This window comes from Hippopotamus amphibius, unplaced genomic scaffold (genome assembly GCF_030028045.1).
Source record: "Hippopotamus amphibius kiboko isolate mHipAmp2 unplaced genomic scaffold, mHipAmp2.hap2 H_1, whole genome shotgun sequence".
NCBI classification, from domain to species: Eukaryota; Metazoa; Chordata; class Mammalia; order Artiodactyla; family Hippopotamidae; genus Hippopotamus; species Hippopotamus amphibius.
In genome coordinates, this window is record NW_026648280.1 from 459542 (window position 1) to 479503 (window position 19962).

Consider the following 19962-nt stretch of genomic DNA (forward strand, 5'->3'; position numbering starts at 1 on the left):
GTATGCTTTTGCCCATCCACTTATTTTCAACCCCTGTCATTTTAGTTCTTATAAAAAGACATATAGCTGATTTTTTAATAACTCAAAATATGAATTTCTTTTTCTACAGGGAAATTCACATTTTTATTTAGTGTAATAACTCCACCTTATTCCTTTCATTTTACTTTATGTGTACTATTTATGTTTTCTTGGTCTTTTCCTTATGTTGGCTGACCCTTTTCTCTCGCTAAACTGGAACCTCCCACTGTATTCAGGGTAGTGGTTATCTCCCCATTGTTAATCATTATTTGGGCAGAATGAGAACAGTGTTATACTTTCTAAACGACTGTTAGTTTTCTTTGCTACTCTCCTGCAAGAAGAGACCATCCTTGCTTTCTCTTTCCCTTCCTTCACAGCCTATTCTTTAATATTTCCTCCGTTCCACTAACCTAATGAAAACTCACAGTCCAAAGCTTTTAGTTTTACTCTTATTTACAGTAAGTCCCCTATATACGAATAAGTTCCGTCCTGAGAGTGTGTTTTTAAGTCCAATTTGTTCATTAAATCCAATAGTTAGCCTAGGTACCCCAACTAACACAATCGGGTATATAGTATTGTACTATAATAGGTTTATAATACTTTTCACACAAATAATACATAAAAAACAAACACAAAAAATGAAAAAAATCTTATAGTACAACAGCTAGTGCTTCTTACCAGCTATATCACTGCTGCTTTTATGCTTGCTTCCAGACATCCTTGTCTGGGCTTGAAATAAAGAACATCCTTTACTACTGTACTCTATACACTACTGCATAGTAAAGTACACAAAAGCACAACCACTTGTAGAGGATGCACACATGACAGCGTACGCCAGACACGTGAACTTACGTGACTGAATATGCAAACACATGTTCGAATCTTTGAAAGTTTGCAACTTGAAGGTTCATATATAGGGGACTTACTGCCAGGCCCATTCATGATTTCCATGTAAACTTAAATATAGTATTCAGAGTAATATTCATTGTTGGCCACTATTACTGTTTTCCCCTGTCTTGAGGTAACAGTTTTATTTCAAATGCAATTTGGTTAGACTATTTTATTGAGTATTTATATTTATCTCAATAAATGTTATAAAGCTGGTATTCTCTGAATCCTTCTATGTCCAAAAGAGTTTCTTGGACCTTCACAAATTATATTTTTGGTTGGTGGAACTTCTTCGATTATAGTTTTTTTCTCAGTAATCCAGAGATGTCACTTCATTGAATTCAGGCTTCTGATCTTCTAGAAGAGGAACCTAATGCTAGTCTGTTTCTCTTAGCTTATGGGGATATATTCATTTCCTGATGCTGCTGTAACAAATTATCAAAACTTAGCAACTTAAAACAACACACATTTATTATCTGGAGGTCAGAGGTCTGAAATAAGTCTCATTGGGCCAAAATCAAGGCCTTGAAAGCGCTGTGTTCTCTTCTGGAAGCTCTATGGGAGAATCTATTTCCTAGACTCTTCAGCTTCTAGAGGCTACCCACCTTCCTTGGCGTGGCCCCTTTCTATCTTCAAAGCCAGCAGTAGCCAGTTGAGTCTTTCATACATTGCATCATTCTTTTTTATTTATTTACTTGTTTTATTTTTGGCTGCATTGGGTCTTTGTTGCTGTGCGGGCTTCCTCTAGTTGCTGCTAGCGGGGGGCTCTCTTCATTGCAGTGCTCGGGCTTCTCATTGTGGTGGCTTCTCTTGTTGTGAAGCACGGGCTCTAGGTGTGCAGGCTTCAGTAGTTGTGACTCTCAGGCTCTAGAGAGCAGGATCAGTAGTTGTGGCCAACAGGCTTAGTTGCTCTGCAGCACGTGGGATCTTCCCTGACCAGGGATTGAACCCATGTGCCCTGTGTTGGCAGGCGGATTCCCAACCACTACGCCACCAGGGAAGTCCACATTGCATCATTCTGATGCTGACTCTTCTGCCGTCTTTTACCTTTAGAGACCCTTGTGATTATATTGGGCTCATCTGGACAACCCAGGATAATCTTAAGGTTAGCTGATGAACAACCTTAATTCTGTCTGCAACTTATTTCCTTCTTGTCATGTAACAACATACCACAGGTTCCTGGGATTAGGATGTAAACACCTTTGGAGGGCCATAATTCTGCATACACAGTAACTGCCTCCATCCCAGGATTTGGCAAGAGTTTCTTTCTGTCCTTCGAATTCAGGAATTTACCAGGATATATTTAGATAATCTCATGTCTTTTTTTTTTTAGCCAAGCTGTCTTTTAAATATGGTTTAACTAGTACTTCCCAATTGCTCTATTTTATTTCTATTTTTAAATCTTTAATATTTTGAATAAGCAGTATATTCTCATGATTCAAAAACTTGAAGATGTAAAAAGGTATGCAGAAATAAGTAAAGTGTGAGATTCAACTTCCTTATGCCGAACTTACCTCTTCTTTTACTATCAGTAATCATAATTCCTCAAAATAACCTTGGAATCAGATTATATTTTCTTTGTAGGAGAGAAAATAAGACAGAGATGTAGCAAAGTGACTTGCTGAAAAACACAAAGCTAGAATGAGAGTGGTTGAATTGGCATTTACAGTCAGATCTGTGTGACTCTAAAATTTCCTCCCATGAAATACCAGACCTTCAGGGAAATGTTCCTTTATTTATTCCAGCCCTATATGGGTGGAATCAAGGTGGTAAACTCCTTAGAGAAAGCAGTATCAGAGACAGCAGACATTTGCTTCATGACATCACAGAAGCCATGAGGCCAGATGAAAACAAAACTATATTAAGAGTTAGAAACTCTGGGTTCTGGGTCTGGCTCAGGGGAAAACTGCTGCCTTGGACAAGCTTCCAGACCTTCTGAGGGAAAGCGTCCTACCTTAGAGAGTGGGCAGAGCAGGCCATGCATATTCTAGATCAGTGCTTCAGAATGGGTAAAGCTAATTCCACGGTCCAAGTCTAACTGAATTTCTGCAGCCACATTCCAATCAGCTAAAGGAAATGAATGACTAACTAGTGTTTGGGACAGAGCCAAGACAGGCACCATAATATTGATAAGAAGTTGTTTTGAAACCCATCTTCATGTGTTAACATTTTAGAGTGATTCTGAACTTTTCCCTACAATAATTTTGAGTTTCTTTTATGTAAAACTCATGTTTTTATCATGTTTTATGTTGTTTGAGATTTGCTGCAGAACTTCAGGGTAATAAGAAATGCAGAGTTATTATCACCCTGTTTATAAATGGTGAAAGCAAACCTGAAAGCAGTTATCACAATCCCACAGGCAACCAGACAGAAACCCACATTCATATTATCTTAAACCTACAGTTTCTGAACAACTCCGGTCACACTGATACAGTCAGACTGAAGGAAGGTTGAGATTCACACCAACTGTAACACATAACCAAGGCCACACATTCTAAGACCTGCGGTCACACACCCAAGACACGTCACATACAAAGCCCTCCTCGTACGGTCACGAGAATCCCATCCGCCGCCCACGCCGAGGCAGGTGTATCTACTGACCTGCCCCTCCCCATCTACAGTCACTGGCACCGACTCGGGCCAAACCGTCTCACGTCACGAAGACCCACAGCCTCACCTGTGTCACAGGCAGGCTGCCCCACACGTCACACCCAGAGCAGCACTTCTGGTTGGTCAAAAGAGGCCAAGGTTGAGGAGCTGAAAGACTGGGCTCCGGCGAGACCAGAAGACGACGCCGAACTGCACTCCCAGAAGCCACTGCGGCCGGGGCCCAATCATCGCGCGGGTTCGTCTACCCAGCATTCTTCAGGGGACAGGCCCTCCGGCTCTGAACTACATTTCCCAGAAGGGACTGCGGTGGGGCCGCTTTTGGCGCCTCAGAGTTGTGCGGCTGAGGAGCTTGAGCGCCGCGGCGTTTCCAAGGGGATTTGTCTCCGCGTCAGGGTGGGTTCGAGCTCGTAACGCGTGGTGGGGAGGGTATTTGGGGCTTCGGGGGTGGTGATGGGATGGCCAAGTCCTGGCTCTCCTGCCTCTGGACTACATTTCTCAGAGGCCATGGCGGCGGGGTATGTGTCCAGCTTCCAATGGATCTCAGGGTCTTTTCCTTCTTAAAGATTTTTAATCTGGGATCCACAGACCTGACAAGCCACTCAAAGTTGTATGCAGTTTTTTGGTTTTGTTTGTTTTTTAAATTTGCGTTTTCCATAGGAAGGGAAGTATAATTGTATGGATTCTCCACGGTTATCTGAGCCTTCCCCAGTATATTGTCAAAGAAAACCAGAGCCGGATAGAAGCTAAAGCTTCTCAAGGCGAATTTTATTCAAGAATTATTAGGGTGAGAAGCCTCTGTCCATAACTGGGCTTCATTCCAAATATAAGAACAAGTGGGGATTTACAGTCAAGGAGGGGCGTGGAGCATGAGGTGTCACTGGATGTATAATTACTAAAGACATCATCAAGGATAAGAGGGAAAATCTGACTAAGTGGACTTAAAATTCTTGCTGAAGGCTGGCGAGAGTGATGCGATGTTAAGGAATGGGGCGGGGGAGGGGGGCCTTGGTAAACTGACCTAGCAGAATTCTTGCTAAAACTGGACTAAGTGGGTGAAGGACAGAGCCCAAGACTGGGGCCTTGAGGACTTCATTAGAGAAGCCTGACTAGTTAGTCCAAGGGGAGAGTCTGTGTGTTTATAGAGAAAGATAGAGATTGATATCGACCGATAAATACATCTGATATAGCTTTATGTCGATACAGATATCGCCACCATCTCTATATAGATAGTCCCCAATTTATGATGGTTCAATTTAGGATTGTTTCACTTTACAGTGGCTTGAAAGTAACACCCGTGCAGTAGAAACTACTTTGAATTTCTAATTGTGACGCTTTCCCGGGCTAGCGATATGCTGTGTGATGCTTTCATGACGCTAGGCAAGAGCAACCAGCAGCAGCTCCCAGTCAGCCAGGACATCGGGAAGGTGAACAACGGATACGTTTACAACCATTCTGCTTTTCACTTTCAGTACTGTATTCAGTAAGTTACAAGAGAAATTCAACCCTTTGTTATAAAATAGGCTCTGCGTTAGATGATTTTGTTCAACTGTAGGCTGATGTGAGCGGTCTGCCGACGTTTAAGGAAGTGAGGCTAAGCTATGACGTTCAATAGGTTAGGTGTATTAAATGCATTTCGACTTAGTATTTTCAACTTACAATAGGTTTATCAGGCCATAACCCCATAGTAAATTGAGGACGATCTGTGTGTGCGTGTGTGTGTGTGTAAGCACTATAATATAAGCACTTAGTTTAACTCAGTTAAACTCAGTTAACTCAGCTAAAAATTGAGCAATTTTTTATAGTGTCCTGTTTCCCTTTATTCTTCCCCTCAGGGTCATGTGGTCACTCAGCTCTCAAAGTCTAAAAATGTTAGTTTTCATATCAGGATAGCCACAAAGATGTGGCCATCAACCCCACTTGCGCAGAGTTTACATATGGGTGGCTAATTCTTTCCCTTTCCTCCCACACATATCCACCCAGAGGGATGTGTACAGATTGGAGAACTACAGGAGTCTCAACCGTTGGTTAAGATCTTCCTCTCATAATTCATTAACTATCATCTGAGTGTCATGATTCCTCTGTCTTGACCCTTCAGGGAACTGCTAGTGTTTGACTGGATTTTGGAAGCAACAGTTTGAGATTTGTAAAGCTGGAAATAGGTCTGAGTTATTTCTGAAACTTCACTTTCCTGATTATTTCAAGCCATTCTCTTTACCTTCCTGTATTAATGTCCCCACAGGTGATTGGGCATTTGGGTAGCAATAGCACGACCAGGTCCCACTCATTTTCCTACATGGAAAGTTCAGCAAGTCTAAGCCAAGTGTGATCAATTGTTGGAACAAGGGAATAGCTGTTGGTGGTGGAGAGACAGCAGCCTAGTAGGTGAGTGAGGAAGGGGTAAGCCATTGTAGGAAAACATAAATAAAGCTCACCTATTTGGCTCTTAGAGGTTTTCCTTCTGAACTCTTTTCTCAAAGGTTTAGAGAAAACGAGGCTCCTTTCACACGTGATCTTAAACTGACTTTACTTTTAAACTCTTAGGGATCAAGCTAAGCTGCTGTATCAGATTCCAAAATATGGTGGCTCAATATAAGAATTTATTTCCTAGGGCTTCCCTGGTGGCGCAGTAGTTAAGAATCCGCCTGCCAATGCAGGGGACACGGGTTCAAGCCCTGGTCCAGGAAGATCCCACATGTGGCAGAGCAACTAAGTCCATGCACCTTAACTACTGTGTCTGCACTCCAGAGCCCGCAAGCCACAACTACTGAGCCCATGTGCCACAACTACTGAAGCCCTCATGCCTAGAGCCCATGCTCCACAACAACAGAAGCCATCACAATGAGAAACTCGAGCACTGCAATGAGGAGTAGCCCCCGCTCTCCACAACTAGAGAAAGCCCGCACGCAGCAAAAAAGACCCAATGCAGCCAATAAATATTTTTAAAAATAAGAAATTATTTCCTAGATACTGAGTGCCAGCACCTTGATCTTGTTCTTCCCAGCTTCCAGAACTGTGAGAAATAAATTTCTGCTGTTTATGAGCTACCCAGTCTGTGATATTTTGTTATAGCAGCCCAATGGACTAAGACACCAGGTGACATGCATTTGAGCAAAAAAGACACACACACACACAAGGAGATCATCTGAACTAAAATTAGGATTGGTACTCAGGGCAAACCAGCTTCAGTACTCGAGTCTGTAGCTCAAGTTTCCTTAGATTTCTGCCTGGTAATTCTGGGCTTTTTTTTTTTCATATCTTTGATAAAGATTTTTTGGTGTAAGTTTTATTTTTTAAATGTGTTTTTACGGAAGTGTTGTTCTGAATAACCTGGCTTATCTTCTCCTGAAATCCTAGGTTTTTTTCCCCTAATTTCTTAAGATCAGTACTAAAACTATGTGTATGTCTTTTTTAATTATGAAGGTATTTAAAGATATAAAATATGGGAAATGGGTGCTTATAAAACTGTTAGAAGAGTTACAGGAGCTGGCTCTAAGGTAGGTCTCCAGAAATGCCTCCCAGAATGTGGCAACACTGAATCTTCAGAAGATATACTACCTTATCCACAGCTGAGAGGTAGAGATGCAGGGGTTGCCACCGGAACCATCACCTTCAAGTACACACTGCCTTAGTTATGATCTGGGATCAGAAAGTAAGATGATGTAACCACCGCTGCTGCCACAAATGCTTTGAAATGAGTGAAGAGGACAGCTCCACTGTCACTGCCACCACCTTTTGACTGCCAAGGCAGCAGAAAATGTTGCTTCTGTCATCTGAATTTCACACAAGTGCATTGAAAGGGTGGAAACTTAGTTCCCTTCAGAGTCCTCAGTGCAAGGAGCTGGAAAATTACTTTCCCAGCCTAAGTAGAGGAAGGCCAACTAGGCGGTGAGAATGGACATTGAATGCCAGTTGACAAGACTAACCACAGTCACTGTACTTTCAACTTCTAGAATTCCATTTAGTTCTTTCTCAGTGTCCTTTGGTTTGTTTTCCTTTCGGTAGTTAAGATTTTTGTTTCTTCCGTGATCTCTTGATGCATTTTAAGCCATAGTTATATTTTCTCTCAATGTATGCTGTTATCTCGTTCTTGCTCCTGTTTTAGGCGTGGGCACTGCTCCTGGGCCAAGGACACCCAACTTCATCCTGTGTGCTGCTCTGATGAGGTTGCATCTGGCCCTGGCAGCCCTGGGGCAGCTCTTCCAGGTCAGAGCCCATCAGTGTTTCAGGCATGCATTGCTGATTGGCTGGAGCCTTCCTGGTGAAGCAGGAACTCTGGGAGAACAGGAATTGCTTAGTCATATTTGGGAGCTGTATGGAACACTTAACTTTTTTCATAAGCATTATTTTCAATTTAAAACTTTCTACTAAAGAAGCTCTGACACCAGGGACTAAAACAAGCATCTCTGCTTTTTCATTATTTTTCAGATGGGGTATTCCAACGGGAGAAAATGGAAAAATTTACAAACAAAGATCCTGAGAACCCCAGTTTCCAAGATGACTGGGTGTGTAAAGGCACGTTCGAAACACATCACAGAAATGAGGAAGGAAGTTCCAGTCAAGTCACAATCACTCATGAAGAAATACCCACTTTGAGACAGGAAACATCCTGTAACCTGCTTCATAAAGTTCCACCTGGAAGTAGACCCTATGTGTGTAATGAATGTAGAAAAGGTTTTTGGCAGAAGAAATGTCTTCTTAGTCATCAGAAAACTCATACTGGTGAGAAATTGTATGAATGTCAGCAATGTGGGAAGGCTTTCCATCGCCGTTCCTATCTTCCTCAACACCAGAGAACTCATAGTGGGGAAAGACCTTATGAATGTACAGAATGTGGAAAGGCCTTTGGTTCTGTTTCACTATTTACCAGACATCAGAGAATTCATACTGGTGAGAAACCCTATGAATGTAAGGACTGTGGAAAAACCTTTCTTCGGCTCTCACAACTTAATGTACATCATAGAACTCATACTGGTGAAAAACCCTATGAATGTACTGAATGTGGAAAAGCTTTTAGTTACTTATCACTGATTATTAAACATCAGAGAATTCATACTGGAGAAAAGCCTTATGTCTGTAAGGAATGTGGAAAGGCCTTTAGAGGTATCACACAACTTAATGAACAGCAAAGAATCCACACTGGTGAGAAGCCATATAAATGTAATGAATGTGGAAAGGCCTTTGGCCATCGTTCATATCTTCCTCAACATCAGAGGATCCACACTGGTGAGAAACCTTACAAATGTAAGGCTTGTGGGAAGGCCTTTAGGCAGGGCTCACAGCTTATCCATCACCAAAGAATTCATACTGGTGAGAAACCCTATAAATGTAAGGAATGTGGGAAGGCCTTTAAGCAGGGCTCACAGCTTAACACCAGATAATTCACACTGGTGAGAAACCTTATGAATGCAAGGGATGTGGGAAAGCCTTTAGTCAGTGCTCACAATTTACTCAACACAAGAAAATTCATTCCTAATGTATGTAAGAAATGTGGGAAGGCCTTCAGGCACTCTCATCTTCCTCAACTTTAAGGAACTCATGCTATGGAAAATCCCTATAAATAAGTGAAGCAAAGACTTCATTGGTCTCATCCCTCAAGGAACATCAGGTAATTATGTCCAGCCTTGTCAAATGTGGAAACACTTTTTGGTTCAACTCATGTTAGATTCCTCAGCAGATTCACCACCATTACATTTCATCATTAAAGACCATATTAATATGATAATGTAGAAAAGCTTCCCAACACTGCTAATCATTAGTAACTGGAAAATTCATGCTGGCTTGCAACCATGAAAGTGGAGAAATTTTGGAAACCCTTTAGTTTAAGCTAATCCTAACTTACAGAAAAGAAACCATAAGAGAAAGTGATCCTGTGAATGTCAGGTATGTGGGAAGCACTTTAGCCATAAGTCTCTTTTAATCATAAAATTCATATCTGAAGAATGTAAGTTTAAAAAAAAAATCCCCATTCATCATTTATTGTGCATCAGAAAATACACAGTGAATAAAACACCAGACATTTAAAACAACGGTTGAACATTTAACTATCAATTGAGGAAGGTGTGGAGAAGTTTGTAACAAATCATACAGGGGTATAATAACTCAGGTAAAAATGTAATAAATTAGTAACAAAATAATATTTATGTTACATACTACCTAATATTTTCTTCTTCAGTGAAACAATGAGAGCAGTATAAAACAAAACCTGTGGGATGTGCCCATATCTATACTCAAAAAGTTACGACTTTAAATGCATTTATAAACAAGAAAACTACAAACACTGTAAATAACAAGTGAACCAGAGACCTCTTGAGAAGCTAGGAAATGAACATAACTCACCAACAGACAGAATTTAGGGAAAAAAATCATTGAAATTTAAAGAGAAGTAGGTTTTATTAACCTTGAAGGCTTTTCTTTAAAAAGAAAATATAAGCACTCACAAATTTCATAAAAGTACTCTACAGTATTAAAAACAAGGATGTAATAACATACATAAAAAGCATTCAAAATAAGGTTGAATGCTTTACATTTTTGATACCGATAAATTTCAAACTTAGATGAACTTCATTTCCTAAAAAGAAAAAACTAAGTTTTACAGAGTTGACTAATTATTAGCAAAGGGCAGATTTTGTAGGGAATCCACTTAAGTTTTTTTGGTTTTTTTTAACTATAGTATTATCAGTTGTTAGGAGCAAAGATTTACCAAACCATAAATGTATAGGAAATATCTATGATACAAATTTCCAAGTTTGAAAAAATGCAGATTTCATTGGCTCCTTTTCCGAATCTTGCATAATTTCAATATATAAACAGAAACCAAGATTTGCAGATGTCCTCAACCTCCCAAATTACGAAACAATGTTGAGTACCTATGAGAACCAGGTACATTTCTATATGTTAATTGTGAGTTTAAATTTAAAAAGTCATAAGAACTAGCAAATTAATACCTTTTAGTTTTTTCTCTTTAAAATGGAAATATTTTAAAACCGGTAGTATATTCATTAGTATTTTTTAAACTAGAAGATTATTTCTCAGCAATTTAGAAGAACATACCTATCTCCAAGTTTGATTATTCTTACACAGTTTACTCAGCTTAACTAAAAGGAAAATACTTAAAAATTACTTGATCCTTGCACTGAAGAATGGTATGATGACATAGGTACAATCAGAATGTGATACTTAAAAATAATTATTAACCACAAAAAAAAAGTACTTAGAATCACCTGAACATATGCATTTTCTACTTTAGAAAACGTGGAATGTCTTATTTTACTCACCCTTCTTTAAAAAGGAAATTTTAAAAAATGAGTAGAAAGCTACATTTCTAAATTTTTACATAACTTATACAAATGTGTGTAAAGGCTGTACTTGGAAGAGAATTGAATAAAACTGTAGCTAATAAGCAAGTTTAACCTGTGTCTCAAGAAGAACAGTTCTAACTATGTCTTCCTCCATATTCAAATGACATTACTTTTGAGGTTTCCTTCAGTTAAGTATAAGAAGGAAAATTTAATAATATCAGTGTTTTATTTTTTAAAGTTTGTGTTTAAGCATCTCTGATATCTTTAAGCATGAAGCTTGAAAGAAGTGCTTGCAGTCCTGAAATGTATTATTTTGTTTTTGTTTTGTAGGAAATAATGTTAACAGTCCTTGAAATATATGCTTGTTAAATTCCTCGCTTACATTGTGAACGACATCGATGTAATTTTTCTTTTTTGCTTTATTCTTCCAACCATATATATTCTGTGAAAATTTCTAAGAGAAAGAGAGAGAGCAATATTCTCTATTTCCAGCATTTCTTAGGTTCTAGGATAAATAATTGACAAGATCAGAATGAAGTCATTACAGCAAGTGGTTATTACTCTTTCAGTTATTCTTGATGTGTGACAACTGTTCTTCACTATACCAACAGAATGTTTAAGTGGCTATAATAAAATCAGTCAATTGCATATATAATTGTGTATAATTTTGTGTGAAAGATATTTCTAATACACTGACATTATTCCTTCCAAGTATATTTTTATATTAACATATACCTTGACATGTTTACAAACAATATCCTTTCCAACATTTATTCTGTATGATAATGTTGGTATATGGTCATTACTTTTAATTTTATGTATGCTAACGTGTGGTGGTATCTCATTGTAGTTTTAACCTGCATTTTCCTAATGACTAACATTGAACATGTTTTTGTGCACTTACGTGCCGTTAATTTCTACTGAAGTATCTGTTCAAATCTGTGGCCCATTTATAAGTTGGTTTGTTTGCTTTCTTTTGAGTTTTGAGTGCTCTTCATTTATTCCAGATCAAATCCCCTTTCACATCTGTGAAATGTGATCATCTTCTAAGAGATCAGAGATGTAGATGAAGCTCAAGATCAGAGATGTGTATGATCTAGAGTTTCATCTACTAAGATCTAGTTATACATTTCCAGCGTACAGTTCAAGCTATACTTCAATTCCAATGACTCCTCAATAAACATGCTCCTTTTTCTCACTTGCTATCAACTTAAATATCATCAAATTTTGAAACTCAGGCTATACTCGCTCCCACACATCAATTTTGATCCTTCTACGTAGAGTTCCTACTTTGCATAAGGTTTACGGAAACAAGTCTTAATCCCTGCCCCCACCTCCACCGACTTGAATGTAAAATAATTCCAAATTTCTAAACTTTTAAACTCAGAAAAGAATTAGCATAGCAGGCCATAGACTACTGTCCTTAGAAAGGCCTGCTTGCAAGGAGGGCCCCTTGACTGGTCTCTAGGAATTTGGATTTCAGGAGGGTTCCTCCCATTCTTAGAACTGATAAAAGTGGCTTACTGTGCCTAAATTATTTGTGAAAACAATGTAGCTTATGCTGAATACCTGTCTTCCAAGAGTCTGTAATTTTAACATATACTACGCAGAGGGTACCTCGTGACCAGCCTCCAATGAAATCCCTAGGCACCGAGTCTCTAATGTCCAGCAGAAAACATCTCACTCGTCACAGATTTTGGCTAGAAGAATTAAGCACATCCTGTGTGGCTCCACTGGGAGAGGGCTCTTGGAAGCTTGACACAGCTTACTCCAGACTCTGCCCCATGAGCCTTTTCCCTTTGCTGATTTTACTTTATACCATTTTGCTAAAATTAATCTTAGCTGCAGTAAAGAATTTAATGTTTCCCAAAGAGAGATCTGGCCTTTGCCCTCGGCTCCTGGGAGGTAATCTGACACTTTGGAATGTCTTGCCTGGTAAAAGTATCTGTTTGCTGTAGGGAACATGGACCACACCAGGTAGTCAAGCAATGTGACTTATGGTGGGGCTCTGTATCACAGTATCTGTGACCTCCAGAGGGACTAGAGACTGAGGCGGGCCACATGAGCAAGCCACCATGACTGTGTGACAGAACCCCGGTGAAGGATGGACCAGTAGGCTCAGGAGGGCTTCCTCGGCTGGCCATGCTCTGAGCACACTGTTACATATCATTGCTGGGAGGAGTTTACACTTGTCACACCTGCACTGTTGGAGGACAAATGGAAGCTCTGCATCTAGAACCCTCGTGGACTCTGCCTTATGAGTCTTCTCTTGGCTGATTTAAAAAAAAAAAATTTATTTGTATATTTATTTTTGGCTGCATTGGGTCTTTGTTTGCTGCAGGTGGGCTCTCTCCCGTTGCAGTGAGTGGGGCTACTCTTCGTTGTGGTGCATGGGCTTCTCAGGGCAGTGGCCTCTCTTGTTGTGCAGGACAGGCTCCAAGGCACGAGGGCTTCAGTAGTTGTGGCATGTGGGCTCAGTAGTTGTGGCTCACGGGCTTACTTGCTCCAGGGAAGCCCCTCTTGTCTGAATTTTAATGTGTATCCTTTCACTGTAATAAGTTTTTAGTAAGTTTTGTGAGTCCTTCTAGTGAAGAATCAAACCTGAGGGTGATACTGGGGACCCCTGAATTTGCAATTGGTATCAGAAACGAGGGTGTTTCTATGGGCTTTTCCCAAACTTCACAGCCACGAATACAGCTATATGCAAAATCCTGTGACTATGCCTAGTGGGTCATTAGGCAGGGTGACCCTGGGGGCCCCAAACACATGGCCAGTTTAAAAAAAAAAAGCTATTTACAAAAGCCAAGATATGGAAACAATCTAAATGCCCACCAACAGATGAATGGATAAAGAAGATGTGGTACATATATACAATGGAATGCTACTCCATTGTGTAATAAAGAACAAAATAATGCTATTTGCAGCAACATGGAATGAATTAGAGATTATCATACTAAATGAAGTAAGTCAGAAAGAGACAAATACAATATGATATCACTTGTATGTGGAATCTAAAATACGACACAAACTAACTCATCTATGAAACAGAAACAGACTCACAGACATAGAGAACAGATTTGTGGTTACCAAGGAGGGGGATGGGTTGGGGAGGGAAGGATTGGGAGTTTGGGATTAATAGATGCAAACTATTATATAGAGAATGGATAAACAACAAGATCCTACTGTATAGCACAGGGAACTAGATTCACTATCCGGGATAAACCATGATGAAAAGGAATATGAAACAGTATATATATAAGTATATCACTGAATAGCAGAAATTAACACAACACTGTAAATCAACTATACTTCAATAAAATAAACTTCTTTTAAAAAGTTAGTGAATAGGTATGGAAAACAATTTGGAGGTTCCTTAAAAAACTACAAATAGAACTACTATATGATCCAGTAATCCCACTCCTGGGCATATACCCAAAGAAAACCATAATCCCAAAAGAAACTTGTACCATCATGTTTATTGCAGCACTATTTACAATAGCCAGGACATGGAAGCAACCGAAATGCCCATCAACAAATGAATGGATAAAGAAGATGTGGCATATATATACAATGGAATATTACTCAGCTATAAAAAGGGATGAGATGGAGCTATATGTAATGAGGTGGATAGAACTACAATCTGTCATACAGAGTGAAGTAAGCCAGAAAGAGAAGGACAAATATTGTATGCTAACTCACATATACGGAATCTAAAAATGGTACTGATGAACTCAGTGACAAGAACAAGGACGCAGATACAGAGAATGGACTGGAGAACTCGAGGTATGGGGGGGGGGCGGGGGGTGAAGGGGAAACTGAGATGAAGCGAGAGAGTAGCACAGACATATATATACTACCAACTGTAAAATAGATAGTCAGTGGGAAGTTGTTGTATAACAAAGGGAGTCCAACTCGAGGATGGAAGATGCCTTAGTGGACTGGGGCGGGGAGGGTGGGGGGGACTCGAGGGGGGGGAGTCAAGGAAGGGAGGGAATATGGGGATATGTGTATAAAAACAGATGATTGAACCTGGTGTACCCCCCCAAAAAAAATTAAAAAAATTGCATTTTGATGGGAATTTAAAACATTTAAAAATGTAATAAATTTGACAAGAGAATTAAAAAAAAAATCATCTTGCTGTTATTTACATCAAAGAGTGTTCTTCCTATGTTTTCGTCTAGGAGTTTTATAGTGTCTGGCCTTACATTTAGGTCTTTAATCCATTTGGAGTTTATTTTTGTGTATGGTGTTAAGGAGTGTTCTAATTTCATTCTTTTATATGTAGCTGTCCAGTTTTCCCAGCACCACTTATTGAAGAGGCTGCCATTTCTCCACTGTATATCCTTGCCTCCTTCAAAATGGGCATTCTCTCTTGAAGTGACCAGGGTTTCCACACTTATAACATTTCTTCTCTCCTCCTTGTGATCCCTTTCCTCCTTTATTTTGTCCCTTCTGACTTCCTGCCTTTCCCCGATGCAGTCCTTCATCCCCGCTCTGTTTCTCCATCACCTTTTCTACAGCAGCTACTAGAATCTTTGCCTTCTGTTTGTCTCTCCTCGTCCTGTTTCACAAACACTTTCTGCGCCTCTAAGCAATTCTTCTACCGGTTTTTCATTCCACCCTTCAAGTTTCTGTAGCTTTTTAGCAATATCAGGTCAACTTTTGGTGACAAAGTGAACTTTCAGGAGGCCCTGTCCCATTGGGTCTTCTGGATCTAGTCCAGAATATTTTCTCATTTGATCTCTGAGTCTTTGTAGGAAAGCAATTGGAGTTTCTTCCTTCTCTTGTTGGACCTTGAAAGCCTTAGAGACATTCTGAGATCTCAGGGCTGATTCCCGAATTCCCTTGATCATCAGCCCTCACAAGTCTTGCATTTTAGTCCTATCCTCTGTATCATTATTGTCCCAATTAGGATCTGCATTTGGGTACTTTAGTCCGGCTGGTTGAACACCTGGCCCTGGAGGGTGCTCCTGTTCCCAAATGCCCACTGCTGCCCTTCGGACCCCCCCCCCTTCTCCAGTAAACAGAATGTTCATGATGGACATTGACTTTGTCCATGTGTACATATTAGGCCCCAGAAATTGGCCAACTGGGTCAGCTAACCCCAGCGGATCTTTTAATGATGCCTTCATTTCCTTCTTAAAATTTCTTACTTCAGTGCTAGTAAGTGGGGCATTAACATAACCCATCTCCCCTTGTCCCAGTGGGACTTCCCTTAGCAGCAACAATTTAGGACCCTCATCTGACTCTCAGAAGGAAAGGGAAAGTTTTCTATATCCTTCTCGCATTGTTCTAATTCTTTACTAAGGCCTGAATGTGGAGTCGTGGGCCCTGAGAGTTCTGACCTCTGAGCCTCGGACAAACCTGGGTCCTCTGTCCTGCCTCCCTGCTCCTGGTCTTCTTGAGCTCTCGTTTGGGGATCATATGGAGGGGGAAGACAGGAGAGAGGGTCCCAAGGTTTTTCCTCCAGGGCCTCTGGCTGCTCTTTCTCTTTCTTAGGGCCCTCCTCTTTAGTGTGAAAAAGAAACATTGGTGAAGCCCTCGGCAACCAGCAGAGGGCATAATCTCTTTCTTCCGGGGTCCTGGAGGCTTTATCATTCCCAAAGAGGACCAGGGTCTGGCAAAGCCAGTCTTCATCCAAACCAAACTGCAGCCAGAAAACTGATGGCTTACGGATTGGTTCCTTTGTCCAAACAAAATAACAGAATTTAATCATTTTCTGTTTGTCTTTAGCCCTGGCAATGGGAGCATCTTCCCAGTACCTTAACATTCACCCCAGCAGACTATCTAGGGGAATCTCTGGGGAACCCTTCTAGTTCCCCTTCCTAGTTTCTCTAGGCCTAGAATTTTTGTTTCCCATTCTCATCTGCCAGGCAAGTGACCTAGTTCCTGAGCTCTCCTGAGGTATTCAACCCGCCCCCGCAATGGAGGTTTCTTGCACACGTCAGGACCTGCTTCGTCTGTTTCTGGCCGTTTCTCCCCTCCCCCGGGAGAACCGAACCAAAGATTGAGACTCCGCACTATCTAGGATACATCTCAGTCACCCACAGTCAGCCTCCAAGAATTCCCGCCCCCTCCTCCGCCCCGACAGTGTTGGAGGAATCGGTAGACGTAGGCAGGACACTGAGGCTTATAATGCAGGAGGCAATGTTTATTGTACCGGTACAGGCCCAGTGGATTCACATCCAAAGACTGAGCCCCGAACCAAAGGAAAGCTTCTCCTTTCACAGACCAGTTCCCGCGATTTTGGGAGCCTCTAGCTATGTTTATCTATGCAGAAGCAATGTACCGAAGCCAGAGTGCATACGTTAGTTTCTCTCGTTGACCCAGATGTTTGCGCTGCCCATGGCAGGATCTTGTGAAAGAGGCTGTACGTTATTTATTCCCTGGGGCTTGCATTTTCCTATGTTTGCCTTGTCCTTCCCTGTTTTTATCAACCTGACCCATTCCCCACTTTGATGCTCGGATCTGACTTAAGGTCCACTAGCATCTTTTTGACTTACTGGTTGATATTTCCACAGCATCACTGCATGGGTGGCCGTCTTTCTCTCGACTAAATTCTCAATGAAGTTTGAATTTATCCGTATAATTAAGGGGACAAAACAGGGAAGTAATAGGAGAATTCCCAATATTGTAAACACACTTATTATGAGAGTCTTGTAACCACCTAAAGTTGAGAACCATTCTTCCAGCCAGCCAGTAACAGGGTTTTTAACTCCTGAATTTCTAGCCAGTTCCTTTGCCAATGATGATAATCCCTTGAGGGCCTTAGTTATGGTGCCATCTGGGGCGGAGTTATTGGGGATAAAGGTACAGCAGTTCCCTCCCAGCCTGACACATACTCCTCCTTTTTCTGCTAACAGCATATCTAAGGCAATCCTATTTTTCCAGGTCATGCGGCTAGTGGCATCTAACTGGCTAGCTGCCCCTTCTAGGGCCTCTCTAGTGTAATTAATATATTTTTGCTGGTTGTAGTAAATATAGTTTATCCAATCTACATTTTTGTTAACTGTCACCCACCAGAAAAGGAATGACTCAAATCCTGCTGCTATCTGATCTCTGGCCTTGAACTCATTGGGGACTCCCTGGGGCACTCCTATTGAGTCTAGATATACATCTGGGTAGAAAGATCCTGGTATGGATCTCTTGGCCTTTGTAGGGGGACGGAATGCCGGGATGAATGGTATAGCCAATTGAACCAAGGCACACGTTTCCGTCCATCCGGTGTGCAATCGGTCTAAGAGAGTCTGGTTTCCACAGTACCACCAGACATCGGCACGAGGAATATTTAAGTTAGAGTAATTGGTCCCGGTTCGTGCGACACATCTCTTGGCTTTACGCAGCCTGACAGGTCTCCCACAGGAGTAGTGAACTTTCTTCCCCATCTAGAGAGACACGAAGGGTAGTTCACCTTTCCCACCAAGAAGAAGGGTGTTACCCTCAGGTCTGATTCGCGGATCGCTGGGTAGAGCAGGGCCAAACTCCTACATGTCTCATTTCCCCAGGCCTTTTTGTCTTGATAGAGTGCCATCATGCAGCCAAATCCGGAAGGATCATTGTCCCATCCAAGAGGGAATGGGACCACCTGTGCCTATGGTCGCCCTGCAGCACATGCGTAACAGTCGCTTTTGTTTAGGGCCAACACTGAGAATTTTACCCATTCTATACAGGCATTTGGCTCCCCATATCCTGTTTCAATTTCTAGGGTCTGTCTCAGATCCTTTACTTCAATCACCTTTACTTGTTTTGGATTATTTACAGGCTGGTGTTTTGATGTCTCTTTTTTGGGTTAGGCGCTATAGTAGTAGATTTAACTACTGGACTGCTGACTAAAGCTATTTTGAATTTTCCCCGGGGGGTCCCTTCCAGACACATCAGCTCCCAGTCCATAAATCCCAGGGGCTACCACAGGGAAGGTGTTTATTTCAGCAGGGTTATTAATAGAAAGGATTATCGGATTACATCCTAATGGCTGGCAGTTAGGGGGTGTAGTTCCTTTGTAAATATGCAATTTTGGCTTCAGGCAGTCCCATCCCTGTCTAAGTTGCCACCTGAGTGGACTTGTGCTGGCTGTCCACCCTTGATACTGAGTGGTCCACCATATGTCATTCCAAGTTGGACAGGGTGGCCCCATGCTATTATCTGTCTCAGGACAGAGGTATTTATCTACCAGGGAAAGTTGTTTTTGTGCATTTAGATTTCCACAGGGTATGACTTGGCAAGCATCAAACTTCACAAAAAAGGGAGTAGCTGATCTAGTCACATTAATGGTCAGCTTGATAGGAAGTACCCCAAACCCCTATTTCCCTATCGCAACAATTATCCCAAGCATCCAAAAGCAAGCAAGCAACTTATAAGCACGAGGAAAAACAGCGCGAGTAAAGTCCTTTCCCCCTATGGCATCTTCAGGAGCAGTAGACGCTAATCCCACAGCTAGATTTAGTGCTAAAAGTGCAGCTAGAATCAAGAAAAAGGGATTACAGTCCATGGGGAGGTAATGATAGTCTTATTTGTCCTTTTGCTGTGGCGTCCCTTCTCAGGCTTCCACTGTGCGTAGATCAGTCAGCTTCCGGAGTGACTGAGGCAGGGTTGTTGTCTTCTGGGGTTCCAAGTGCCACAACTCGTTTCTTTCGAACAGTCAGTTTACACGGGGCTGTTGGATCAGGGATGCACTCCCAGTCTGGAGAGGCCGGCTTCACTCTGCTGTGGTGAATCCAAGGTGTCACCTCAGCCACCTTTACTGCAGTAGGAGTAGACAGAATAACAGTGAATGGTCCCCTCCAGAGGGGCTTCAAAGGCTGGACATTCCATTCCTTCACCCATACAGTATCTCCGGGTTTGAAGAAATGGATGTCAGTAGTTGGACTCACAGGCAGTCGTTCCCCAACCCAGTGATGTATATTGGTTAGGGTCCAGCCAAGAGCCTGCATTTGCTGCCTTAAAGTGATATTTCCTATTTCCTTTAAATCTCCCCTTATGCTTTTAACTATAGGGGGCGGTCGCCCGTAAAGAATTTCAGATGGAAAAAACCCAGTCTGTTTTGTGGGGCTTGTCCTAATTCTCAACAGGGCAATGGGTAGCAGTTGATCCCAATGTAAATGAGTCTCCTGACACAACTTGCTTAGCTGTAGTTTTAAAGTTCTATTCA

At 41.4% G+C, this 19962-nt stretch overlaps 1 protein-coding gene across 1 annotated transcript; it reads left to right on the forward strand.

The window, feature by feature from the left end:
* The first annotated feature begins 4865 nt into the window (after positions 1 to 4865).
* Positions 4866 to 11426, forward strand: LOC130843028 (zinc finger protein OZF-like). The gene is given in 5 exon segments (XM_057719700.1): positions 4866 to 4940; positions 6937 to 7010; positions 7619 to 7719; positions 7942 to 8880; positions 8883 to 11426. Coding segments are annotated over 5 exon segments (1296 nt in total). The 3' UTR covers positions 8990 to 11426.
* The last annotated feature ends 8536 nt before the right edge of the window (positions 11427 to 19962 follow it).